Genomic DNA, 27,900 nt, shown 5'->3' with positions numbered 1-27,900 from the left:
AGTCCCTGGTGTCTCGGGCCCCTCTCCTACTTCCAGTATCTGGTGTCTCGGACCCCTATCCTTCTCCCAGTCCCCGGGTCTCAGGCCCCCCTACTGCCCCCAGTCCCTGGGGTCTCAGATCCCTCTCCTGCTCCAAGCCCCTGCGCACTCGGACCACTCCCCTGCTGCCAGTCCCTGGGGTCTCAGACCCCTCTCCTGCTCCCAGTCCTTGGGGTCTCAGACCCCTCTCCTGTTCCCAGTACGTGGGGTCTCGGACCCCCCTTCTGCTGCCCGCCACCGGGTCTTGGACCCCTCTCCTGCTCCCAGTCCCTGGGGTCTGAGACCCCTGCTAGGGGTCTCACAACCCTCTCCTACTCCAAGTCCCTGGGGTCTCGGACCCCTATCCTTCTCCCCGTCCCCAGGACTCAGGCCCCTCTGCAGCTCCCAGTCCCTGGAATCTCGGACACATCTCCTGCTCCCAGTCCACGGGTCTCGGAACCCTGCCCTGCTGTCAGTCCCTGGGGTCTCGGACCCTTCTCCTGCTCCCAGTCCCTGGGGTCTCAGACTCGTCTCCAGCTCCCAGTCCCTGGGGTCTTGGACCTCTCTCCTGCTCCCTGTCCTTGGGGTCTCAGACCCCTCTCCTGCTCCCAGTCTCTTGGGTCTCAGAGCCCTCCACTGCTCCCAGTCCATGGGGTCTCGGACTCCTCTTCTGCTGCCCGCCACCGGCTCTCGGTTTCCTCTCCTGCTCCCGGTCCCTGGAGTCTCAGAACTTTCTCTTGCTCCCAGTCCCTGGGGTTTCAGGCCCCTCTCCTGCTCCCAGTCACCAGGTCTCAGACCCTTCTCCTGTTCCCAGTCCCTGGGGACTTGAACCTCTCTCATGCCCCCAGTCCCTGGGGTCTCAGATCCCTCTCCTGCTCCAAGTCCCTGGGCACTCGGACCACTCCCCTGCTCCCACTCCTTGGGCTCTCGGATCCCTCTCCTGCTACCAGCCCCGGGGGTCTCACAACCCTCTCCTACTCCAAGTCCCTGGGGTTTTGGACACCTATCCTGCCCACAGTCCCTGGGGTCTCACAACCCTCCTCCTACTCCAAGTCCCTGGGGTCTCGGACACCTATCCTGCTCCCAGTCCCTGGGGTCGCAGACCCCTCTCCTGCTCCCAGGCTCTTGGGTCTCAGACCCCTCTCCTGTTCCCAATCTGTGGGGTCTCGGATCCCCCTTCTGCTGCCTGCCACCGGGTCTCGGACACTTCTCCTGCTCCCAGTCCCTGAGTTCTCAGACCCCTCTCCCGCTCACAGTCTCTGGGGTCTAGGTCCTCTCTCCTGTTGCCAGTCCCTGGTGTCTCGGGCCCCTCTCCTGCTTCCAGTATCTGGGGTCTCAGACCCCTATCCTTCTCCCCATTCCCGGGTCTCAGGCCCCCCTACAGCTCCCAGTCACTGGGGTCTCGGACTCCTCTCCCGCTTCTAGTCTCTTGGGTCTCAGACCCGTCTCCTGCTCCCAGTCCCTGGGGTCTCAGACCCCGTTCCTGTACCCAGTTCCCGCGTCTCGGACCCCTCCCCGACTCCCAGTCCCTGGGTTCTCGGGCCCCTCTCCTGCTACCAGTCGCTGGAGTCTCGGACCCATCTCCTGCTCCCCGTCACTGGGCCTCAGACCCCTCTCCTCCTGCCAGTCCCTGGGGTCTCAGAACTATCTCTTGCTCCCAGTCACTGGGGTCTCAGACCCTTTAACTGCTCCCTGTCCCTGGGGTTTCAGGCCCCTCTCCTGCTCCCAGTGACCGGGTCTCAGACACTTCTCCTGCTCCCAGTCCCTGGGGTCTCGGACACCTCTCCTGTTTCCAGTCCCTGGGGTCTCGGACCCCTCTCCTGCTCCCAGTCCCTGGGGTCTCGGTCCCCTCTCCTGCTCCTAGTCCCTGGGGTCTCAGAACCCTCTCCTGCTCCAAGTCCCTGGGGTCTCAAATCCCTCTCCAGTTCCCCATCCCTGGTGTCTTGGACACCTCTCCTGCTCGTAGTCCCTGGGTCTCAGACCACTCGCCTGCTCCCAGTCCCTGGATTCTCGGTCCCCTCTCCTGCTTCCAGTCCCTGGGGTTTCGGACCTCTCTCTTGTTTCCAGTCTCTTGTGTCTCGAACTGCTCTCCTGCTCCCAGTTACCGGGTCTTGGACCCCTCTCCTGCTCCCAGTCCCTGGGGTCTCAGACCTCTTTCATGCTCTCACCCCCATGGTCACACTCACCTATTGGTACAAATGGTTTGGAAGCAGAGCTGTGCCGGGACATGCCAATGGAGTTGACAGCATAGACTCTCATCTCATAGACAACACCCTCAATCATTCGCTTGGCCTCATATGTCGTCTCCTTCCAGAGGTCAAAGTTCAACCTCATCCACCGATAACTCTTCTTCTTCTTCCTTTCCAGAACATATCCTGGAGAAAGAGAGAGAGAGAGGGAGAGAGAGATAGGGACAGTGCGAGACAGGGGAGAGATGGAGAGAGAGAATGAGAGAGAGAGAGAGACAGGGAGAGAGACAGGTAGTGGACAGATGGAGACAGAGAGAGAGAGAGAGAGGGAGAAAGTGAAAGAGATAGAGAGATGGAGAGAGAGAGACGGGGAGAGAGAGCGAGATGGGGAGAGAGAGAGAGACGGGGAGAGAGAGAAAGATGGGGAGAAAGAGAGAGACGGGGAGAGAGAGAAAGATGGAGAGAGAGAGAGTGACGGGGAGAGAGAGAGTGACGGGGAGAGAGAGATGACGGGGAGTGAGAGAGAGAGACGGGGAGAGAGAGAGAGAGACGGGGAGAGAGAGAGAGACGGGGAGAGAGAGAGAGATGGGGAGCGAGAGAGAGACGGGGAGAGAGAGAGAGAGATGGGGAGAGAGCGAGAGAGACGGTGAGAGAGTGAGAGAGACGGGGAGAGAGAGAGAGACGGGGAGAGAGACGGGGAGCGAGAGAGAGAGACGGGGAGAGAGAGAGAGAGAGACAAGGAGAAAGACAGCGAGATGGGGAGAGAGATGGGGAGATAGAGAGAGACGGGGGAGAGAGAGAGACGGGGAGAGAGAGAGAGACGGGGAGAGATAAAGAGACGGGGAGAGATAGAGAGACGGGGAGAGAGAGACAGAGATGGGACGAGAGAGACAGAGACGGGAGTGAGAGAGAGACGGAGAGAGAGAGAGAGACGGGGAGAGAGAGACGGGGAGAGAGAGAGAGAGAGAGACAAGGAGAAAGACAGAGAGACGGGGAGATAGAGAGAGACGGGGAGAGAGAGAGAGAGACGGGGAGAGAGAGAGAGACGGGGAGAGAGAGAGACGGGGAGAGAGAGAGAGACGGGGAGAGAGAGAGAGATGGGGAGAGAGAGAGAGAGAGACAAGGAGAAAGACAGAGAGACGGGGAGAGAGACAGGGAGATAGAGAGAGACGGGGAGAGAGAGAGAGAGACGGGGAGAGAGAGAGAGACGGGGAGAGAGAGAGAGACGGGGAGATAGAGAGAGACGGGGAGAGAGAGAGAGACGGGGAGAGAGAGAGACGGGGAGAGAGAGAGAGACGGGGAGAGAGAGAGACGGGGAGAGAGAGAGAGACGGGGAGAGAGAGAGAGAGACGGGGAGAGAGAGAGACGGGGAGAGAGAGAGAGACGAGGAGAGAGAGAGAAAGACGGGGAGAGAGAGAGATGGGGAAAGAGAGAGAGACGGGGAGAGAGAGAGAGATGGGGAGAGTTAGAGAGACGGGGAGAGAGAGAGAGAGACAGGGAGAGAGAGAGAGACGGGGAGAGAGAGAGAGACGGGGAGAGAGAGAGAGACGGGGAGAGAGAGAGAGACGGGGAGAGAGCGAGAAAGACGGGGAGAGAGAGAGAGATGGGGAGAGAGAGATAGAGAGATGGGGAGAGATAGAGAGACGGGGAGAGAGAGACAGAGACGGGGAGAGATAGAGAGACGAGGAGAGATAGACAGAGATGTGGAGAGAGAGACAGAGACCGGGAGTGAGAGAGAGACGGGGAGAGAGAGAGAGAGACAGGGAGAGGGAGAGAGACGAGGAGAGGGAGAGAGACAGGGAGAGGGAGAGAGACGGGGAGAGGGAGAGAGACGGGGAGAGGGAGAGAGACAGGGAGAGGGAGAGAGACGGGGAGAGGGAGAGAGACGGGGAGAGGGAGAGAGACGGGGAGAGAGAGAGAGACGGGGAGAGAGAGAGAGACGGGGAGAGGGAGAGAGACGGGGAGAGGGAGAGAGACGGGGAGAGGGAGAGAGACAGGGAGAGGGAGAGAGACGGGGAGAGGGAGAGAGACGGGGAGAGAGAGAGATACGGGGAGAGAGAGAGAGACGGGGAGAGATAGAGAAAGACGGGGAGAGATAGAGAGACGGGGAGAGAGAGAGAAAGACGGGGAGAGAGAGAGAAAGACGGGGAGAGAGAGAGAGACGGGGAGAGGGAGAGAGACGGGGAGAGAGAGAGAGACGGGGAGAGAGAGATAGACGGGAAGAGAGAGAGAGATGGGGAGAGAGAGAGAGACGGGGAGAGAGAGAGAGACGGGGAGAGAGAGAGGGACGGGGAGAGAGAGGGACGGGGAGAGAGAGAGAGACGGGGGGAGAGAGAGAAAGACGGGGAGAGAGAGAGAAAGACGGGGAGAGAGAGAGAAAGACGGGGAGAGAGAGAGAGACGGGGAGAGAGAGAGAGACGGGGAGAGAGAGAGAGACGGGGCGAGAGAGAGACGGGGAGAGAGAGAGACGGGGAGAGGGAGAGACGGGGAGAGGGAGAGACGGGGAGAGGGAGAGACGGGGAGAGACAGAGTGACGGGGAGAGTGAGAGACGGGGAGAGAGAGAGACGGGGAGAGAGAGAGACAGGGAGAGAGAGAGACGGGGAGAGAGAGCAACGGGGAGAGAGAGAGACGGGGAGAGAGAGAGACGGGGAGAGAGAGAGACGGGGAGAGAGAGAGACGGGGAGAGAGAGACGGGGAGAGAGAGACGGGGAGAGGGAAAGAGAGACGGGTAGAGAGAGAGTGAGATGGGGAGAGAGAGGGAGAGACGGAGAGAGAGAGACGGGGAGAGAGGGAGAGGGAGACAGGGAGAGAGAAAGAGAGAGACAGCATGGGAGAGACAGATTGGGTGGGAGGCAAAGAAAGGGAGAGAAGAGAGGCATAGAGAGGGTGACGGAGAGAGAGAGCGAGTAAGAGGCAGAGATAGAGGGTGAAAGACAGTGTGAGAGATGGAGAGAGAAAGGGAGTGACGTAGCAAGAGAGGGAGACGTAGAGAGAGAGAGACAGAGAGAGGGTGAGAGACAGAGAGAGAGAGGGTGAGACACAGAAAGAAAGTGAGAGGGAGACAGGGAGGGAGGGGGAGAGAGACAGAGGGGTTAGACAGAGGCATAGGCAGAGGGAGAGGTAGAGGGAGAGGCAGAGGCAGCGAGAGTATTCGAGAGGTAAGGGAGGGAAGATAGAGAGAGGACAAGTGATGCAGGGAGAGTATAAGGGCATGAAAGAAGAGGAGAGCAAGAAAGCCATAGAGAGATAGAAAGGGGAGAGAGTGAGGGACAGTGAGAGAGAAACAGAGAGAGGGATAGAGAGGGGGGAGAGAGAGAGACAGTGTAGGGGGAAAGAGAAAGACATGGTTTAATCCTGACCTGCGCTCACTCTCTGCCCTCTGAAATCTTCAAACAGTGATTGCTTCTTACCTAGCACGGGTTGGCCTCCATCAAATGCTGGTGGGTCCCACTGGATTGTACAGGAATCCTCTCCGACTGTTAGGATGCGTGGGGATTCCGGTGGGTCAGGGATGTCTGAGGAAAGAGCAGTGAAGGTAAACCAGACAGTCTCTGCAGATCAGCCTGTGAGGGTATGGAGGGGGAGTGGTGGGGGAGGGGGAGTGGTGGGGGAGGGGGGAGTGTGGGGGTGCAGAGAGTGGGGGGGCAGAGAGTGGGGGGGGCAGAGAGTGGGGGGGGCAGAGAGTGGGGGGGGCAGAGAGTGGGGGGACAGAGACGGAGGAGTGGAGCGAGTGGAAGGGGTAGCGGAGTAGACGGTGAAGTGGAGTGGAGAGTGGAGGGGGGAGTGGGAGTTGTGGAGGGGGGAGAGAGAGGAGGAGAGTGGGGGGAGTGGTTGGGGGAGTAGTAGGGAGAGTGAAGGGAGTAGGGGAGTGGAGGGGGACTGGAGCAGAGAATGGAGAGGGAGTGGGGTTGTGGAACGGAGAGTGGAGGGGGATGAGAGGGGAGGGGGAGGAGGGAGGGATAGTTGGGGGGGGAGTAGTGGGGGAAGTGGAGGGGGAGAGTGGACTGGGGTGGGATTGAGGGGTTGGGGAGTGGGGTGGGTGGGTTTAGGGGTTGGCGAGGAACAGGTTTCATATATAATTGATTAACAGTGTGTGCAATGTGAGAACTCAGCTTGGACAAGAGCTGTTCAAACCCACCAGAAGGAAAGACAAAGTGGAGGGGTCCAGTATTTGACAAAGTACAGATGGCTAGTGGGGGTAGTGGGGGGTGGGGTGTAGCACAGGATCATTTCCTTATAAGGCTGTATCACAACAAACTGGGTTTGGTTCCTTCCTGAAGCGATGTTAACTTGTTTGACACAGGGTGACTGAGGCGACCATGTTTCAGGTCATGGATTGTCCTATCGGTGGAGGAGGGCGAGGATTATCCTATCGGTGGAGCAAGGCGAGGGTTGTCCTATCGGTGGAGCAGGGCGAGGATTGTCCTATTGGTGGAGCAGGGCGAGGGTTGTCCTACCGGTGGAGCAGGGCGAGGATTGTCCTATCGGTGGAGCAGGGTGAGGTCATTGACCTCTTTTAAGCTATGGAGTTCACCTTCAGTTTAAACCACACAACTTGGTCTGTGATATGGTTTCTATGAAGACATTAACATCGAGATAGATAAAAGATCTCACATGTTGTGTTAAATCTGGCCTGTGTAAAGTTTGAATTATGTGAATGTTAACCCAGCCCATGGAAAATGAGCTAAAGCTCAGCTTCTAATAAGGGTTTCCTAAGGAATTAAATAAGGAGGAACTAAACTAAACTTCCACAAGGCGGGTTTTTATTTTCTGATTTGTTTCGCATCCGTACAATTTCATACAGTAAAATAAAAATAATTCTGTTTTTATTCTTTCACAGGATGTGGGCTTCGCTGACTTGGCCAGCATTTATTGCCCATCCCAAACTGCCCTTGAGAAGGTGGTGGTGTGCCATCACCTCAAACCGCTGCAGTCCATGTGGTGTAGGTAATAGATTGAGCCAGAGCCACATGGAGTGTTAGAATCTCCAAGCTCCAACCAGGAAGCTCAGGAATACAGATGGGATCTTTTGCTGTTATAACTCAGCAGTAGGAAGGCGCTAGCCCATTCATGTATGACCTTATCTTTTGAGTTATAGGAGGTAGAGAAAGCTGTTTGTACAGCAAGTATGAGAGAAAGATTGGGATTTCAGAACAAGTATGTACACAAGAGGCCAGGACACTTAGGACCCATAATTTTACCCCATGCTTGCAACAACTAACTTGAACGGGTGGGTAAAGATTGATTTGACGGATTCCCCTGGTTTGTGGGATCTCTGACTGAATTGTGCTTGCCTGGCAATGAGGTTCCATTTCAGAATAAAAAATGTATGGAAGGCTGTCAGGGCTGATTCGGAGTCTGTGGAGGTCTCTTCTACTCCTTTCTCAGGAGGACCTAGTCGGTGACACGCCCTTCAGTATAGAGGAGTGAACTAACCTGGTGCTTCTGCTCTTTGGTAAGGAGACCTGAGGCTGCTGAATACCTTGGGAAGCTCTCCCTCCATCAGTTCCAATGTTAGCCTCTGTGTGGGTCCTTGGGACTTTTGAACCAGGCAGGCTAGCAGCTGTGACTGCTCACCTGGCGTTGCCATCGCTACCGCTTTCCTATTGGTCTCTGTCTCAGGTACATTTGCAGATTGCTGTACCTATCAGGTTATCCTCCCCGGGGGGTGTTCCATCCATGGCACCAACACTTTCTTAGATTGGTGTTACCGCCACTGCCACCATGTTTCATATACTGGTGGTATGGTTCATCTCACCTGGAGACTGTGGTCTGACTCAGGTAGGTTTACTTAGACTGTACACTAAAAGCATGATGAGCTACTAAGTAGGCACATCTCTCCTGAGTGCTGCTTGCATGATCTGCTGTACAGAGAGTATAGCACATGACTGGTAATATCACTGTTATATCATGATCTACGTCCCTCATTACCATAACTATTCCATTAGCCCATTAACTATACCCTCCCCTCTACTCCACAATCTCCATTCTGTATTCTTGTGTCGTCGTCTCTCCTTTTCATTCCCCAATTGCCTGTTATCTGCTGTCTCCTCCATGCTCTCACTCCACTCCATTCCTCTCCTACAAATGTGGTTCAGGCTGTTATCCTATCGCCCAGCTCTGGAACCCCCCCCCCAAAGGGAGCTGCATTCTTCTGACTCTTGCCCATTGTGCATTGCAATCAGCTGCCCAAGCCATAAGGCTCTACCCTTACTACACCTCTCCATCTCTTGACCTCACTTTCCTCCTTTGAGACAGCCATCAAAACCTACCTCTTTGACCAAATTTCTGGTCCCCTGCTCAAATATCTCCTTGTTTGATTTGGTGTTATATTTTGGCACCATGTTAAAGACGCTATATGAATAAAAGTTGTTCTATGTGGGAGGGGGAGGGTACCATTACTGGGGCTCTGTCCTGAGTACTGCACCTCACCAACTGAACTCAATCTTGTTAGACCAGGCCCTGGTTGGAATGTCAGTACTCACCAACCACTCGAACAGTGATATCAGCTCTATCCTCCCCAGCTGGGTTCTTTACCAGCACGGTGTAGACACCCTGGTCAGATCTCTCTGCTCCCTCTATGATGAAGACACAGTGGTCAGGGTGTTTCTCCACGTGTACACGCCCATCCATCTCTGTAATCACCTGTCAACAGGAACAGAGTCAGGCTTAACTCAGACCAGCACCCAGACTGAGGCACACTTGGATCTTCACTCGAACTCACCCACACTGCCTGCGTTAGCAACTACACCAACACTGCCTCTGCTGCAGCTTGACTTGTTGGCCAGGTTAAACCAACACACTTGCTTTGAGGGCAGAGAAGATGAAAGTCTAGTCAGCAGGTGCTTGCGAGGTCCAGTTCTTGATGAGTAACAGAATGTCACATTCAGAAATCTATCATAAATAAATGGCAATCTCAACAGGGGAAGAAGTTAAGAGCTGGAACAAGAAAGTGGATCAATAGAATGGGGACCAGAAAATAGCTTACGGGAGTGGGCAACCAGGCTGAGGAAATGGGGATAAGTGAGAGGATCAAATGTGGATATCAGAATAGTTAAAATGGGGAAACAGCATAATAGAGGGTAGACAAAGAGTCAAAAAGGGTAATTGGGAGGTTCAGAGAGGGGTAGCAGGGATAGTAGAGAGGGTAGGGGGAAAATGGGGATAATGATTTTTAACGTTTGCAACGTAGGCCCATCCCTAACTGCCCCTTGAGAAGGTGGTGGTGAGCTGCCTTCTTGAACTGCTGCAGACCTTGTAGTGTAGGTACACCCACAGTGCTTTTAGGGAGGGAGTTCCAGGGTTTTGACCCAGCAACAGTGAAGGAACGGCGATATATTTCCAAGTCAGGATGGTGAGTGACTTGGAGGGGAACTTCCAGGTGGTGTTCCCATGTGTCTGCTGCCTTTGTCCTTCTAGATGGTAGTGATCATGGGTTTGGAAGGTGCTGTCGAAGGAGCCTTGGTGAATTCCTGCAGTGCATCTTGTAGATGGTACACACTGCTGCCACTGTGCGTCGGTGGTGCAGGGAGTGAATGTTTGTGGCTGTGGTGCTGATCAAGCGAGCTGCTTTGTCCTGGATGGTGTCAAGCTCCTTGAGTGTTGCTGGAGCTGCACTCATCCAGGCAAGTGGAGAGTATTCCATCACACTCCTGACTTGTGCCTTGTAGATGGTGGACACGCTTTGGGGAGTCAGGGAGCGAGTTACTCACCACAGGATTCCTAGCCTCTGACTTGCTTTTGTAGCCACATTATTTATGTTCAGTTTCTGGTCAATGGTAACCTCCAGGATGTTGATGTTGGGGGATTCAGTGATGGTAATGCCATTGAATGTCAAGAGGTGATGGTTGGATTCTCTTGTTGGAGATAGTCATTGCCTGGCACTGGTATGGTGTGAATGTTACTTGCCATTTGTCACCCCAAGCCTGAATATTGTCCAGGTCTTGCTGCATTTGGACATGGACTGCTTCAGTATCTGAGGAGTCGCGAATGGTGCTGAACATTGTGCAATCATCAGCGAACATCCCCACTTCTGACCTTATGATGGAAGGAAGGTCATTGATGAAGCAGCTGAAGATGGTTGGGCTGAGGACATTACCCTGAGGAACTCCTGCGGTGATGTCCTGGAGCTGAGATGATTGACATCCAACAACCACAACCATCTTTCTTTGTGCTAGGTATGACTCCAACTAGCAGAGAGTTTTCCCCCTGATTCCCATTGACTCCAGTTTTGCTAGGGCTTCTTGATGCCACACTCGGTCAAATGCTGCCTTGATGTCAAGGGCAGTCACTCTCACCTCACCTCGGGAGTTCAGCTCTTTTGTCCATGTTTGAACTAAGGCTGTAATGAGGTCAGGAGCTGAGTGGCCCTGGCAGAACCCAAACTGAGCGTCAGTGAGCAGGTTATTGCTGAGCAAGTGCCGCTTGATAGCACTGTTAATGACTCCTTCCATCCCTTTACTGATGATCGAGAGTAGACTGATGGGACTGTAATTGGCTGGGTTGGATTTGTCCTGCTTTTTGTGTACAGGACATACCTGGGCAACTTTCGACATAGCTGGGTAGATGCTAGTGTTGTAGCTGTACTGGAACAGCTTGGCTAAGGGCAGCAAGTTCCGGAGCACAAGTCTTCAGTACTATTGCCGGAATATTGTCAGGGCCCATAGCCTTTACAGCAACCAGTACCTTCAGTCGTTTCTTGATATCAAATGAAGTGAATCGAATTGGCTGAAGACTGGCATCTTTGATGCTGGGGAACCATTGATCAGAAACTGAACACACCGCGTACACAGTCTGCACCACAGCACACACCGTGTACACAGACTGCACCACGGCACACACTGTGTACACAGTCTGCACCACGGCACACACCGCATACACAGTCTGCACCACGACACACACCGCGTACACAGACTGCACCAGGGCATACACCGCGTATATACAGTCTGCACCATGGGACACACCATGTACACAGTCTGCACCACGGCATACACCGCGTACACAGTCTGCACCACAGCACACACTGCGTACACAGTCTGCACCATGGGACACACCATGTACACAGTCTGCACCACGGCACACACCGCGTACACAGTCTGCACCACAGCACACACCGCGTACACAGTCTGCACCCCGGCACACACCATGTACACAGTCTGCATCAGGGCACACACCGCGTACACAGTCTGCACCACAGCACACACCATGTACACAGTCTGCAGCATGGCGCACATCGCGTACACAGTCTGCACCACGGAACACACCGCGTACACAGACTGCATCACAGCACACACCATGTACACAGTCTGCAGCATGGCGCACATCGCGTACACAGTCTGCACCACGGCACACACCGCGTACACAGACTGCACCAGGGCATACACCGTGTATATACAGTCTGCACCACGGCACACACCATGTACACAGTCTGCACCATAGCATACACCGCGTACACAGTCTGCACTACGGCACACACCGCGTACACAGACTGCACCACAGCACACACCATGTACACAGTCTGCAGCATGGCGCACATCGCGTACACAGTCTGCACCACGGCACACACCGCGTACACAGACTGCACCAGGGCATACACCGCGTATATACAGTCTGCACCACGGCACACACCATGTACACAGTCTGCACCATAGCATACACCGCGTACACAGTCTGCACCACGGCACACACTGCGTACACAGTCTGCACCACGGCACACGCCGTGCACCATGGCGCACACCGTGTACACAGTCTGCACCACGGCACACACCGCGTACACAGGCTGCACCACGGCACACACCGCGTACATAGTCTGCACCCCGGCACACACCGCGTACACAGTCTGCATCAGGGCACACACCGCGTACACAGTCTGCACCACAGCACACACCATGTACACAGTCTGCAGCATGGCACACACCGCGTACACAGTCTGCACCATGGCACACATAAGATCATAAGAAATAGGAGCAGGAGGAGGCCATTTGGCCCCTCAAGCCTGCCCCACCATTCAATAAGATGATGGCCGATCTGCCCCAGGCCTCAACTGCTCTTTCATGCCAGCTCCTCATAGCCTCAACTCCCTGATATTTCAAAAAGCTTAAATACCATCAGTGATTTAACCTCCACAACTCTCTGGGGTAGAGAATTCCAGACATTCACTGCCCTCTGAGAGAAGAAATTTCTTCGCATCTCAGTTTTAAATGAGTGTCCCCTTATTCTGTAACTATGTCCTCTAGTTTGAGATTCCCCCACTAGTGGAAACATCTTCTCAACATCTACCCTGTCAAGCCCCCTCATAATCTTGTCCGTTTCAATAAGATCACCCCTAATTCTTCTAAACTCCAATGAATAAAGGCCTAACCTGTTTAGTCATTCTTGATAAGTCAACCTCTTCATCCCAGGAACCAGCCTAGTGAATAAGTCTGCAACAGGGTACACTCTCGGCATACAGTCTGCATTATGGCACACCCTGTATACATGGTCTGCAATAGGGTACACTCTGTGTAGAGTATCTATTACAGTAGTGTGTATGGTGATAATTACAGTAATGTGTACAGTGAGTATTACTGTACAGTGTGTTCAGTCAGCATGTGCAGAGTATTACATACAATGTGTATTGCACAGTGTGGACAGTGTATTACTGTACACTATGTACAAGTATGTAGTATTGTACACTGTGTGCAGACTGTGTATTATTGTGCACTGTTTAGTGCCTGTATCACTGTACACTAGTGTGCATTCCTGGACACTGCGTGCAGTGTGCATTACTGTACATTGCATGCAGAGTGTGCATTACTGTGCAGTGTAGGGTGTGCATTACTGTACAATAGTGTTTGTGTGACTGTACACCGGCTACTGTGTGTATGACTGTACATTGGCTACCGTGTGTATGACTGTACACCGGGTACAGTGTGTATTACTATACACTATGTAGAAAATGTGTATTACTGTACACTATGGACAGGACGTGTATTACTGTACACTGTGTAACATGTGTATTACTGTACAGGGTATTACTGTACAGTGTGTACAAGGTGTGTACTATAGTACACTGTCTTGTGTGTATTACTGTACACAGTGTACAGGGTGTATATTTCTGTAAACTGTGCGCACAGGGTGTGAATTACTGTACACACAGTGTACATCCATAAACAAAGCAACCAACAGGAGAGGACAAGGCACTGATTTGGAGGTGGAAGATTGAGATCTTCCCTCTCAGCTGAGGTTCCATCACAGCCCAGAGACTCGCAGATAACTTCTGTCCCCATTAATACAAGAGGGCGATATGACCTATCCCACCACGCCCTCTGGCTCTTAGTCCATCCAAAGTAGGCCACCTGTGGTTGAGTGAACATGTGACTTGGTGTAGTGCAGGTATTGCGTAGATTGCTATCGGTGATGGGCAGCTTTAAGATTCATGGGTTCCTGCTCTTGAAAATTCTCAATCTAATCTCCTTCACATAGCCCTTTCAGTGAGCTGTAGGGTATAGAGTATAGTCTACCATCACACAGCCCACAGATTCACCTCGTTTAAAGGGGGTTGATTGAGAGGTCCATTCCACCCCTGCCACAGCCTTACCTTGTCAGCCTTGCTCCAGATGACAGTGGGCACTGGGTCTCCGCTGATGGGCACATCCAGCCGGAGTTTGTTCCCAGCCACGACAATGATGGTGGCATCAGGGATGCTTCCCAAACAGTCCAGGTGGATTTTGGGAGGATCTATGGAGTGCAGATACATGTGGGTTAGCACACTGAGGGAGTGAAGACAGATCCAACACCAGCTGTGCAGCATAGGTGTAAAAAATTAACATCTTACCTTGACGGGGCACATAGTCAATCTTAACCTCTGCAGAGATGAACAAAAACAGAGAACAGAGAGAGAGAAAATTTAAAAATTATTAGAATAAATGAGAAAAATCTGAAACACTAGGTGTACTTGGACTTAGTTGGCTTCCCTCATGCAGAGACGTATCGGCAGACAAAGCATACGCTTATGTTTGTTAGCTGCAGCTAGTTTTTCCAGGACTAGGCTGCTGACCTGTCCCCAGAGGCTAGAACTTGAGGGGTGCCACTCTGCATCAAACATGGCTGACCAGGAGACTCTGCCACTCTTACCGCCTGCTATTGGCATGTGTTGGGAGGATTTCCTCTGCCAGGTACCATGCCCTAACAGAGTGTTGGCGACCATGGACTTCCATTGGGTTGGTCCATTGTTACGCTTGGCAGAGTACTGCAGTGATTTGCCAATGTCTCTATTTAAAAAGGGAGGGAGACAGAAAGTGGGAAACTATAGGCCAGTTAGCTTAACATCTGTCATAGGGAAAATGTTAGAAACTATTATTAAAGAAACTATAGCAGGTCATTTAGAAAAATCAAAGGCAATCAGGCACAGTCAACATGGTTTTGCGAAAGGGAAATCATGTTTAACCAGTTTATTGAAGTTCTTTGAAGGAGTCACATGTGCTGCGGATAAAGGGGAACCAGTGGATGCACTGAAGTTCTGAGATTCCGAGGGATCTGGGTCTCCTAGTGCTTGAATCACAAAAGGTTAGTATGCAGCTACAGCTAACAGAATGTTATCATTTATTGTGAGGGAAATTGATTATAAAAGTTATGTTTCAGTTGTACAGGGCACCCATGAGACCTCGTACAGGGCAGGATTTTCCATCTGTTGGCGGGCATGGTGGCTGGGCCTGGGAGCAGCCAGGAAATAGCCCGCCACCTGCAATTGGCCCCTGACCGCGATGTCACACTGGCTGGCCAATTAACGGCCAGTGAGAAGCCCAGCACTGCTGAGCTGGGGGCAGGAAGAGTCTGTGCGTGCGCGGGGAGCATGCACTGAAAGCTTCCTGAAGACACAGAGCTGCCTCAGAGAACTGAAGATTTGTGGATTCAAAAATAAAGATTTTAAAAATGAGAGAAACAGTCACATGAACTGAGACATATTAAAAATGATCTTTAGAAATTTCTTTTTTTTTAAAATTACTGTTGGAAACCTCATCCCTGCATTGGAGGTGGTTCAGAGGAGGTTAGATTGATACCTGGAATGAGTGGGTTGTCTTATGAGGAAAGGTTGGACAGGCTAGGCTTGTTTCCACTGGAGGTTAGAAGAGTGAGGGTCTTTTGATTGAAGTATACAAGATCCTGAATGGCCTTGACAAGGTGGGTGTGGAAAAGATGTTTCCTCTTGTGGGTGAGTCCAGGACTAGGAGGCACTGTTTTAAAATTAGGGGTTGTCCTTTTACGACAGAGATGAGGAGAAACTTTTTCTCTCTGGGTAGTGCAACTTTGGAATTCTCTGCCTCAGTCGGTGGTGGAGGTGGGGTCATTGTATATTTTTAAGGCAGAGGTAGATAAATTCTTGTTGGGAAAGGGAATCAAAGGTTATTGGGGGTAGATGGGAATGTGGAACCTACAAGAAGATCAGCCATGATCTTATTGAATGGTGGAGCAGGCTCGAGGGACCCAATGGTCTACTCCTGTTCCTATTTCCTAGGTTCTTGTCCCACCCATGGATGAGGTTTCCTAAAAATCCAAAGGCTGCTTGGCCGATTCACCCTCCTGCCAACTGTAAGGTTGGACGGGCAGCGAAAAATGCTGCTTAATCAATTGATTAAAATGGGCTTAATAGTCCTCTTAATTGTTGGCAGGCACATTGCTGACTCTCATGTACGCTTGCTGACTGAAATATCGTACTAGTGCTATTTTACGCCCGATCAGGTTGGGCACACGCCCACTCATGGGACATAAAACCCTGCCCCTGGAGTACTGTGTACAGTAGTGGTCTCCTTATTTAAGGAAGGATGTAAATGCGTTGGAAACAGTTCAGAGAAAGTTTACCAGACTAATACCAGGAATGGGTGGGTGGTCTTATGAGGAAAGGTTGGACAGACTAGGCTTGTATCAGCTGGAGTTTAGAAGAGTAAGAGGCGACTTAGTTGAAATCTTTAAGATCCTGAGCGGTCTTGACAGGGTGTATGTAGAGAGGATGTTTCCTCTTGTGGGAGAATCTAGAACTAGGGGTCACTGTTTAAAAATAAGAGGTCACCCATTTAAAACAGATGAGGAGAATTTTTTTTCTTTCAGAGGTTAGTGAGTCTTTGGAATTCTCTACCTCAAAAGGCAGTGGAAGCAGAATTTTTTTTAAGGCAGAGCTAGATAGATTCTTGATTAACAAAGAGGTGAAAGGTTATCAGGGGTAGGCAGGAATGTGGGGTTGAGGGTACATTCAAATCAGCCATGATCTTATTGAATGGCAGAGCAGGCTTGAGGGGCCAAGTGGCCTCTTCCTGCTCCTAATTCATATGTTGCCTTCTGCAGTGTGGCTGACCTCTCTCGCTCTGCCTGCCTGCAATAGGGTGTATTGCAGGAATTACAGGCTGATAATCAATCTGTGTGACCATGTCACCAACACACCTTCTGTGGCCATCTAGTCCTGGAGTGAGACTCGGACCTGTAACTTCTGGCTCAGAGGCAGGGATGCTATCCGTTGCTCCACAGGGCCTCCTTTGTACTATGTATAAAGTGTTGTGCAAAATGAATCTTATGAGAAGAATCGAACAGAACATACATGGCTCCAAACAACAATTTCTGGACATCTGTCCTGATCAACTCCAATGTGTCCTTGAATTAACAGTTTATGGACAAGTAAGCCAGCTTAACTGGACTCATCTCACTTCCCAGTTGAGGGTTCACTAAATTCAGCAACTAAATTAGTGAGGAGGCTGGAATGGTGAGGATTTAGCTGACACTGTTCTACCCCAGACAATACCAAACCTATTGGCAGACACCATTCATCTCTGCATTGCTGTAGTGCACACTGTTACTCAGTGAGTCGAGTTACTAAACTGCAGAAACATCACCCAGCCCCAGGGTCAGCACTGCCCGTAGCTCACCCAGGAAGTTCAACTTGGCCGAGAGGTTGAAGGCAAACCCATCAGGTACGAAAGTGTAATCGCCCTCATCTTGTGGTCTCACATTGTCGATCACAAGTTTGTGGATTCTGGGAAAAATAAACAATACATTAGTGAGTCTGACAGTAATCAGTAATACAACCAAGAATAACTGTGTGAGTCAGAATGCACTAAAACCACCGGGCAGACACTAAACCCACACAGCAGGAACTAAACCCACCCAGCAGATACTAAACCTACCAGGCAAAAACTAAATGCACCCAGCAGGAACTAAACCCACCCAGCAGACATTAAACCTGCCAGGCAAACACTAAATGCACCCAGCAGGACCTATATCCACCCAGCAGACACTAAACCCACCGAGCACACACTAAACCCTTCCAGCAGAAAAACTAAACCTGTCCAACAGAAAAACTAAACCTGCCCAGCAGAAAAACTAAACCCGCCGAGCAGAAAAACGAAACCCACCCAGCAGAAACTAAACCCGCCAAGCAGAAACTAAACCCGCCCAGCAGAAACTATACTGCCCAGCAGAAAAACTAAACCCACCCAGCAGAAACTATACCCACCCAGCAGAAACTATACCCGCCCAGCAGAAACTATACCGCCCAGCAGAAAAACTAAACCCACCCAGCAGAAAAACTAAACCCACCCAGCAGAAACTAAACCCGCCCACCAGAAAAACTAAACCCGCCCAGCAGAAAAACTAAATGGGCCCAGCAGAAACTAAACCCGCCCAGCAGAAACTAAACCCGTCCAGCAGAAACTAAAACCGCACAGCAGAAACTAACCCCGCCCAGCAGAAAAACTAAACCCGCCCAGCAAAAAAACTAAACACGCCCAGCAGAAAAACTAAATGCGCCCAGCAGAAACTAAACACGCCCAGCAGAAACTAAACCTGTCCAGCAGAAACTAAACCCGCCCAGCAAAAACTAAACCTGCCCAGCAGAAACTATACCCGCCCAGTAGAAAAACTAAACGCGTCCAGCAGAAAAACTATACACGCCCAGCAGAAAAATTAAACCCGTCCAGCAAAAACTATACCCGCCCAGCAGAAAAACTAAACCCATCCGGCAAAAAAACTAAACCCGCCCAGCAGAAAAACTAAACGCGCCCAGCAGAAACTAAACCCACCCAGCAGAAACTAAACCCGTCCAGCAGAAATTAAACATGTCCAGCAGAAACTAAAACCCACCCAGCAGGAACTAAACCCACCCAGCAGAAACTATACCCACCCAGCAGAAACTAAACCACCCAGCAGAAATTAAACCAGCCCAGCAGAAACTAAACCCACCCAGCAGAAAAATTAAACCCGTCCAGCAGAAACTAAACCTGCCCAGCAGAAAAACTAAACCCGTCCAGCAGAAACTAAAACCGCCCAGCAGAAATTAAATCCTCCCAGCAGAATCTAAACTGGCCCAGCAAAAACTAAAGCAATCCAGTTGAAACTAAACATGCCCAGCAGAAACACTAAAACTGCCCAGCAGAAAAACTAACCCCGCCCAGCAGAAAAACTAAACCCGCCCAGCAGAGAAACTAAACCCGCCCAGCAGAAACTAAACCCACCCAGCAGAAACTAAACACGCCCAGCAGAAACTAAACCCACCCAGCAGAAACTAAAAACATCCAACAGAAACTAAAACCGCCCAGCAGAAACTAAACATGCCCAGCAGAAACTAAACCTGCCCAGCAGAAACTAAACCCGCCCAACAGAAACTAAATCCGCGCTGCAGAAACAAAACCCGCCCAGCAGAAATTAAACACGCCCAGCAGAAACTAAACCCGCCCAGCACAAACTAAACGCACCCATCAGAAAAACTAAACCCGTCCAGCAGAAACTAAGCCTGCCCAGCAGAAAAACTAAACACGCCCAGCAGAAAAACTAAACCAATCCAGAAGAAAAACTAAGACTGCCCAGCAGAATAACTAAATCTGCCCAGCAGAAACTAAACCCACCAAGGAGAAAAACTAAACTCATAGAGCAGAATCTAAACCCACCCAGCAGAAACTAAACCCGCCCAGAAGAAACTAAACACGCCCAGCAGAAAAACTAAAAGCGCCCTGCAGAAGCTAAACACGCCCAGCAGAAACTAAACCGGCCCAACAGAAACTAATCCCGCCCAGCAGAAACTACACCCGCCCAGCAGAAACTAAACCCACCCAGCAGAAACTAAATCCGCACAGCAGAAACTAAACCTGCCCTGCAGAAACTAAACCCGCCCAGCAGAAACTAAACTCGCCAAGCAGTAACTAAACACTCCCATCAGAAAAACTAAACCCGTCCAGTAAAAACTAAACTCCTCCACCAGTAAAACTAAACCCGCGCAGCAGAAACTAAACCAGCCCAACAGAAACTAAACCAACCCAGCAGAACCTAAACACACTCAGCAGAAAATAAAACCATCCAGCACAAAATAAACCCGCCCAAAAGAAACTAAATCTGCGCAGCAGAAACTAAACCTGCCCAGCAGAAACTAAATCCGCCCAGCAGAAACTAAATCCGCCCAGCAGAAACTAAAGCCGCCCAGCAGAAACTAAACCCCCAAGCAGAAACTAAACACACCCATCAGAAAAACTAAACCCGCCCAGCAGAAACTAAACCCATCCACCAGTAAAACTAAACCCGCACAGCAGAAACTAAACCCCCCCAGCAGAAACTAAACCCAATCAGCATAAAATAAAACCATCCAGCAGAAAATGAACTCGCCCAAAAGAAACTAAATCTACGCAGCAGAAACTAAAACTGCCCAGCAGAAAGTAAATCCGCCCAGCAGAAACAAAACCTGCCCAGCAGAAACTAAACCCCCCCGGCAGAAACTAAAGCCACCCAGCAGAAACTAAACCTGCCCAGCAGAAACTAAACCCACACAGCAGAAACTAAACCCGCCCAACAGAAATTAAATCCCTGCAGCAGAAACTAAACCCGCCCAGCAGAAAATAAACCCACCCAGCAGAAACTAAACATGCCCAGCAGAAACTAAACCCGCCCAACAGAAACTAAATCCACGCAGCGGAAACCAAACGAGTCCGGCAGAAATTAAACCCGCCCAGCAGAAACTAAACCCGCCCAGCAGAAAAAATAAACGCGCCCTGCAGAATCTAAACCCGCCCAGCAGAAACAAAGCCTGCCCAGCAGAAAAACTAAATACGCCCAGCAGACAAACTAAACCCATACAGCAGAAAAACTAAACCTGCCAAGCAGAAAAACTAAAAATGCCCAGCAGAAACTAAAACCACCAAGGAGAAAAACTAAACTCATCCCGCAGAAAAACTAAACCCGCCCAGCAGAAACTAAACCCGGCCAGAGGAAATTAGGCCTGCCCAGCAGAAAAATTAAATACGCCCAGCAGAAAAACTATAAATGCCCAGCAGAAACTAAACCCACCAAGAAGAAAAACTAAACTCATTCTGCAGAAAAACTAAACCCGCCCAGCAGAAACTAAACCCACCCAGCAGAAACTAAACCCGCCCAGCAGAAAAAATAAACCCGCCCAGCAGAAAAACTAAACGCGCCCAGCAGATAAACTAAAACCGCCCAGCAGAAACTAAACCCACCCAGCGAAACTAAAACCACCCAGCAGAAAATAAACCTGCCCAGCAGCAAAACTAAATGCGCCCAGCAGAAAAACGAAACCCGCCCAGCAGAATCTAAACCCGCCCAGCAGAAACTAAACCCACCCAGCAGAAACTAAACCCGCCCAGCAGAGAAACTAAACCCGCCCAGCAGAAAAACTAAACGCGCCCATCTGAAAGTAAACCGCCCAGCAGAAACTAAACGCGCCCAACAGAAACTAAACCTGCCCATCAGAAAAACTATACCCACCCAGCATCAACTCTAAATGCGCCCAGCAGAAAAACTAAACCTGCCCAGCAAAAACTAAACCCACCCAGCAGAAACTAAAACCACCCAGCAAAAAAAATAAACACGGCAGGCAGAAACTAAACCCGCCCAGCAGAAACTAAACCCACCCAGCAGAAAAACTAAACCTGCCCAGCAGAAAAATTAACCCGCCCAGCAGAAAAACTAAACCCGCCCAGCAGAAACTAAACCCACCCAGCAGAAACTAAATCCGCACAGCAGAAACTAAACCTGCCCAGCAGAAACTAAACCCGCCCAGCAGAAACTAAACTCGCCAAGCATTAACTAAACACTCCCATCAGAAAAACTAAACCCGTCCAGTAAAAACTAAACGCCTCCACCAGTAAAACTAAACCTGCGCAGCAGAAACTAAACCAGCCCAACAGAAACCAAACCCACCCAGCAAAACCTAAACACACCCAGCAGAAAATAAAAGCATCCAGCACAAAATAAACGCGCCCAAAAGAAACTAAATCTACACAGCAGAAACTAAACCTGCCCAGCAGAAACCAAATCCGCCCAGCAGAAACAAAACCTGCCCAGCAGAAACTAAACTCGCCCAGCAGAAACTAAACATGCCAAACAGAAACTAAACCCACCCAGCAGAAACTAAACCTACCCAGCACAAACTAAACCCACCCATCAGAAAAACTAAACCCGTCTAGCAGAAACTAAGCCTGCCCAGCCGAAAAACTAAACACGCCCAGCAGAAAAAATAAACCCATCCAGAAGAAAAACTAAGACTGTCCAGCAGAATAACTAAATCTGCCTAGCAGAAACTAAACCCACCAAGGAGAAAAACTAAACTTCTCCAGCAGAATCTAAACCCGCCCAGCAGAAATAAACCTGCCCAGCAGAAACTAAACACGCCCAGCAGAATCTAAACACACCCAGCAGAAATTAAACCCGCCCAGCAGAAAAACTAAACACGCCCTGCAGAATCTAAACACGCCCAGCAGAAACTAAACCCGCCCAGCAGAAAAACTAAAACCGCCCAGCAGAAACTAAACCCACCCAGCGAAACTAAAACCACCCAGCAGAAAATAAACCTGCCCAGCAGCAAAACTAAATGCGCCCAGCAGAAAAACGAAACCCGCCCAGCAGAATCTAAACCCGCCCAGCAGAAACTAAACCCACCCAGCAGAAACTAAACCCACCCAGCAGAGAAACTAAACCCGCCCAGCAGAAAAACTGAACGCGCCCATCTGAAAGTAAACCGCCCAGCAGAAACTAAACACACCCAACAGAAACTAAACCTGCCCATCAGAAAAACTATACCCGCCCAGCATAAAATCTAAACCCACCCAACAGAAAAACTAAACCCGCCCAGCAGAAAAACTAAACGCGCCCAGCAGAAAAACTAAACCTGCCCAGCAAAAACTAAACCCACCCAGCAAAAACTAAACCCACCCAGCAGAAACTAAACCCACCCAGCAGAAAAACTAAACCCGCCCAGCAGAAAAATTAACCCGCCCAGCAGAAAAACTAAACACGCCCAGCAGAAAAACTAAACCCGCCCAGCAGAAACTAAACCCACCCAGCAGAAACTAAATCCGCCCAGCAGAAACTAAACCCACCCAGCAGAAACTAAACCCGCCCGGCAGAGAAACTAAACCCGCCCATGAGAAAAACTAAACGCGCCCATCTGAAAGTAAACCGCCCAGCAGAAACTAAACGCGCCCAACAGAAACTAAACCTGCCCATCAGAAAAACTATACCCGCACAGCATAAAATCTAAACCCGCCCAACAGAAACACTAAACACGCCCAGCAGAAAAACTAAACCCGCCCAGCAGAAACTAAACCCACCCAGCAGAAACTAAATCCGCACAGCAGAAACTAAACCTGCCCTGCAGAAACTAAACCCGCCCAGCAGAAACTAAACTCGCCAAGCAGTAACTAAACACTCCCATCAGAAAAACTAAACCCGTCCAGTAAAAACTGAACTCCTCCACCAGTAAAACTAAACCCGCTCAGCAGAAATTAAACCAGCCCAACAGAAACTAAACCCACCCAGAAGAACCTAAACACACTCAGCAGAAAATAAAACCATCCAGCACAAAATAAACCCGCCCAAAAGAAACTAAATCTGCGCAGCAGAAACTAAACCTGCCCAGCAGAAACTAAATCCGCACAGCAGAAACTAAATCCGCCCAGCAGAAACTAAAGCCGCCCAGCAGAAACTAAACCCCCAAGCAGAAACTAAACACACCCATCAGAAAAACTAAACCCGCCCAGCAGAAACTAAACCCATCCACCAGTAAAACTAAACCCGCACAGCAGAAATTAAACCAGCCCAGCAGAAACTAAACCCCCCCAGCAGAAACTAAACCCAATCAGCATAAAATAAAACCATCCAGCAGAAAATGAACTCGCCCAAAAGAAACTAAATCTGCGCAGCAGATACTAAAACTGCCCAGCAGAAAGTAAATCCGCCCAGCAGAAACAAAACCTGCCCAGCAGAAACTAAACCCACCCTGCGAAACTAAAACCACCCAGCAGAAAATAAACCTGCCCAGCAGCAAAACTAAATGCGCCCAGCAGAAAAACTAAACCCGCCCAGTAGAATCTAAACCCGCCCAGCAGAAACTAAACCCACCCAGCAGAAACTAAACCCACCCAGCAGAAAAACTAAAACCGCCCAGCAGAAACTAAACCCACCCAGCGAAACTAAAACCACCCAGCAGAAAATAAACCTGCCCAGCAGCAAAACTAAATGCGCCCAGCAGAAAAATGAAACCCGCCCAGCAGAATCTAAACCCGCCCAGCAGAAACTAAACCCACCCAGCAGAAACTAAACCCACCCAGCAGAGAAACTAAACCCGCCCAGCAGAAAAACTGAACGCGCCCATCTGAAAGTAAACCGCCCAGCAGAAACTAAACGCGCCCAACAGAAACTAAACCTGCCCATCAGAAAAACTATACCCGCCCAGCATAAAATCTAAACCCGCCCAACAGAAAAACTAAACCCGCCCAGCAGAAAAACTAAACGCGCCCAGCAGAAAAACTAAACCTGCCCAGCAAAAACTAAACCCACCCCGCAAAAACTAAACTCACCCAGCAGAAACTAAACCCACCCAGCAGAAAAACTAAACCCGCCCAGCAGAAAAATTAACCCGCCCAGCAGAAAAACTAAACACGCCCAGCAGAAAAACTAAACCCGCCCAGCAGAAACTAAACCCACTCAGCAGAAACTAAATCCACCCAGCAGAAACTAAACCCACCCAGCAGAAACTAAACCCGCCCGGCAGAGAAACTAAACCCGCCCATGAGAAAAACTAAACGCGCCCATCTGAAAGTAAACCGCCCAGTAGAAACTAAACGCGCCCAACAGAAATTGAACCTGCCCATCAGAAAAACTATACCCGCCCAGCATAAAATCTAAACCCGCCCAACAGAAACACTAAACCCGCCCAGCAGAAAAACTAAACCCGCCCAGCAGAAACTAAACCCACCCAGCAGAAACTAAATCCGCACAGCAGAAACTAAACCTGCCCAGCAGAAACTAAACCCGCCCAGCAGAAACTAAACTCGCCAAGCAGTAACTAAACACTCCCATCAGAAAAACTAAACCCGTCCAGTAAAAACTGAACTCCTCCACCAGTAAAACTAAACCCGCACAGCAGAAACTAAACCAGCCCAACAGAAACTAAACCCACCCAGCAGAACCTAAACACACTCAGCAGAAAATAAAACCATCCAGCACAAAATAAACCCGCCCAAAAGAAACTAAATCTGCGCAGCAGAAACTAATCCTGCCCAGCAGAAACTAAATCCGCACAGTAGAAACTAAATCCGCCCAGCAGAAACTAAAGCCGCCCAGCAGAAACTAAACCCCCAAGCAGAAACTAAACACACCCATCAGAAAAACTAAACCCGCCCAGCAGAAACTAAACCCATCCACCAGTAAAACTAAACCCGCACAGCAGAAACTAAACCAGCCCAGCAGAAACTAAACCCCCCCAGCAGAAACTAAACCCAATCAGCATAAAATAAAACCATCCAGCAGAAAATGAACTCGCCCAAAAGAAACTAAATCTGCGCAGCAGAAACTAAAACTGCCCAGCAGAAAGTAAATCCGCCCAGCAGAAACAAAACCTGCCCAGCAGAAACTAAACCCACCCAGCAGAAACTAAACCCACCCAGCAGAAACTAAACCGGCCCAGCAGAAACTAAACCCACACAGCAGAAACTAAACCCGCCCAACAGAAATTAAATCCCTGCAGCAGAAACTAAACCCGCCCAGCAGAAAATAAACCCACCCAGCAGAAACTAAACATGCCCAGCAGAAACTAAACCCGCCCAACAGAAACTAAATCCACGCAGCGGAAACCAAACCCATCCGGCAGAAATTAAACCCGCCCAGCAGAAACTAAACCCGCCCAGCAGAAAAAATAAACGCGCCCTGCAGAATCTAAACCCGCCCAGCAGAAACTAAACCCGCCCAGCAGAAACAAAGCCTGCCCAGCAGAAAAACTAAATACGCCCAGCAGACAAACTAAACCCATACAGCAGAAAAACTAAACCTGCCAAGCAGAAAAACTAAAAATGCCCAGCAGAAACTAAAACCACCAAGGAGAAAAACTAAACTCATCCCGCAAAAAAACTAAACCCGCCCAGCAGAAACTAAACCCGGCCAGAGGAAATTAGGCCTGCCCAGCAGAAAAATTAAATACGCCCAGCAGAAAAACTATAAATGCCCAGCAGAAACTAAACCCACCAAGAAGAAAAACTAAACTCATTCTGCAGAAAAACTAAACCCGCCCAGCAGAAACTAAACCCACCCAGTAGAAACTAAACCCGCCCAGCAGAAAAACTAAAACCGCCCAGCAGAAAAACTAAACGCGCCCAGCAGAAAAACTAAAACCGCCCAGCAGAAACTAAACCCACCCAGCGAAACTAAAACCACCCAGCAGAAAATAAACCTGCCCAGCAGCAAAACTAAATGCGCCCAGCAGAAAAACGAAACCCGCCCAGCAGAATCTAAACCCGCCCAGCAGAAACTAAACCCACCCAGCAGAAACTAAACCCACCCAGCAGAAACTAAACCCACCCAGCAGAAACTAAACCCGCACAGCAGAAACTAAACCGGCCCAGCAGAAACTAAACCCACACAGCAGAAACTAAACCCGCCCAGCAGAAAGTAAACCCACACAGCAGAAACTAAACGCGCCCAACAGAAATTAAATCCCTGCAGCAGAAACTAAACCCGCCCAGCAGAAAATAAACCTGCCCAGCAGAAACTAAACATGCCCAGCAGAAACTAAACCCGCCCAACAGAAACTAAATCCACGCAGCGGAAACCAAACCCGTCCGGCAGAAATTAAACCCACCCAGCAGAAACTAAACCCGCCCAGCAGAAAAAATAAACGCGCCCTGCAGAATCTAAACCCGCCCAGCAGAAACTAAACCCGCCCAGCAGAAACAAAGCCTGCCCAGCAGAAAAACTAAATACGCCCAGCAGACAAACTAAACCCATACAGCAGAAAAACTAAACCTGCCAAGCAGAAAAACTAAAAATGCCCAGCAGAAACTAAAACCACCAAGGAGAAAAACTAAACTCATCCCGCAGAAAAACTAAACCCGCCCAGCAGAAACTAAACCCGGCCAGAGGAAATTAGGCCTGCCCAGCAGAAAAACTAAATACGCCCAGCAGAAAAACTATAAATGCCCAGCAGAAACTAAACCCACCAAGAAGAAAAGCTAAACTCATTCTGCAGAAAAACTAAACCCACCCAGCAGAAACTAAACCCACCCAGCAGAAACTAAACCCGCCCAGCAGAAAAAATAAACCCGCCCAGCAGAAAAACTAAACGCGCCCAGCAGAAAAACTAAAACCGCCCAGCAGAAACTAAACCCACCCAGCGAAACTAAAACCACCCAGCAGAAAATAAACCTGCCCAGCAGCAAAACTAAATGCGCCCAGCAGAAAAACGAAACCCGCCCAGCAGAATCTAAACCCGCCCAGCAGAAACTAAAACCACCCAGCAGAAACTAAACCCACCCAGCAGAAACTAAACCCGCCCAGCAGAAACTAAACCCGCCCAGCAGAAACTAAACCCACACAGCAGAAACTAAACCCGCCCAACAGAAATTAAATCCCTGCAGCAGAAACTAAACCCGCCCAGCAGAAAATAAACCCACCCAGCAGAAACTAAACATGCCCAGCAGAAACTAAACCCGCCCAACAGAAACTAAATCCACGCAGCGGAAACCAAACCCGCCCGGCAGAAATTAAACCCACCCAGCAGAAACTAAACCCGCCCAGCAGAAAAAATAAACGCGCCCTGCAGAATCTAAACCCGCCCAGCAGAAACTAAACCCGCCCAGCAGAAACAAAGCCTGCCCAGCAGAAAAACTAAATACGCCCAGCAGACAAACTAAACCCATACAGCAGAAAAACTAAACCTGCCAAGCAGAAAAACTAAAAATGCCCAGCAGAAACTAAAACCACCAAGGAGAAAAACTAAACTCATCCCGCAGAAAAACTAAACCCGCCCAGCAGAAACTAAATCCGGCCAGAGGAAATTAGGCCTGCCCAGCAGAAAAACTAAATACGCCCAGCAGAAAAACTATAAATGCCCAGCAGAAACTAAACCCACCAAGAAGAAAAACTAAACTCATACTGCAGAAAAACTAAACCCGCCCAGCAGAAACTAAACCCACCCAGCAGAAACTAAACCCGCCCAGCAGAAAAAATAAACCCGCCCAGCAGAAAAACTAAACGCGCCCAGCAGAAAAACTAAAACCGCCCAGCAGAAACTAAACCCACCCAGTGAAACTAAAACCACCCAGCAGAAAATAAACCTGCCCAGCAGCAAAACTAAATGCGCCCAGCAGAAAAACGAAACCCGCCCAGCAGAATCTAAACCCGCCCAGCAGAAACTAAACTCGCCCAGCAGAAACTAAACCCGCCCAGCAG

At 50.2% G+C, this 27,900-nt stretch overlaps 1 protein-coding gene across 3 annotated transcripts in view; it reads right to left on the bottom strand.

Moving 5' to 3' along the window:
• Window positions 1–27,900, bottom strand: part of mybpc3 (myosin binding protein C3) — a 1,308,988-nt gene that overhangs the window by 865,377 nt on the left and 415,711 nt on the right. For all 3 annotated transcript variants that reach the window (XM_041197987.1, XM_041197986.1, XM_041197988.1), the window contains 6 exons: window positions 17,103–17,209; window positions 14,024–14,053; window positions 13,787–13,926; window positions 8,694–8,853; window positions 5,619–5,723; window positions 2,205–2,393 (listed from right to left, as the gene is read on the bottom strand). In XM_041197987.1, coding sequence (XP_041053921.1) covers window positions 2,205–2,393; window positions 5,619–5,723; window positions 8,694–8,853; window positions 13,787–13,926; window positions 14,024–14,053; window positions 17,103–17,209 — 731 coding nt within the window. The remainder of the gene's footprint in view (window positions 1–2,204; window positions 2,394–5,618; window positions 5,724–8,693; window positions 8,854–13,786; window positions 13,927–14,023; window positions 14,054–17,102; window positions 17,210–27,900) is intronic.

This window comes from Carcharodon carcharias, chromosome 10 (genome assembly GCF_017639515.1).
Source record: "Carcharodon carcharias isolate sCarCar2 chromosome 10, sCarCar2.pri, whole genome shotgun sequence".
Classification (NCBI taxonomy): Eukaryota; Metazoa; Chordata; class Chondrichthyes; order Lamniformes; family Lamnidae; genus Carcharodon; species Carcharodon carcharias.
The sequence above is the reverse complement of the archived record's forward strand: the minus strand, read 5'-3'. Positions and strand labels throughout refer to the sequence as shown.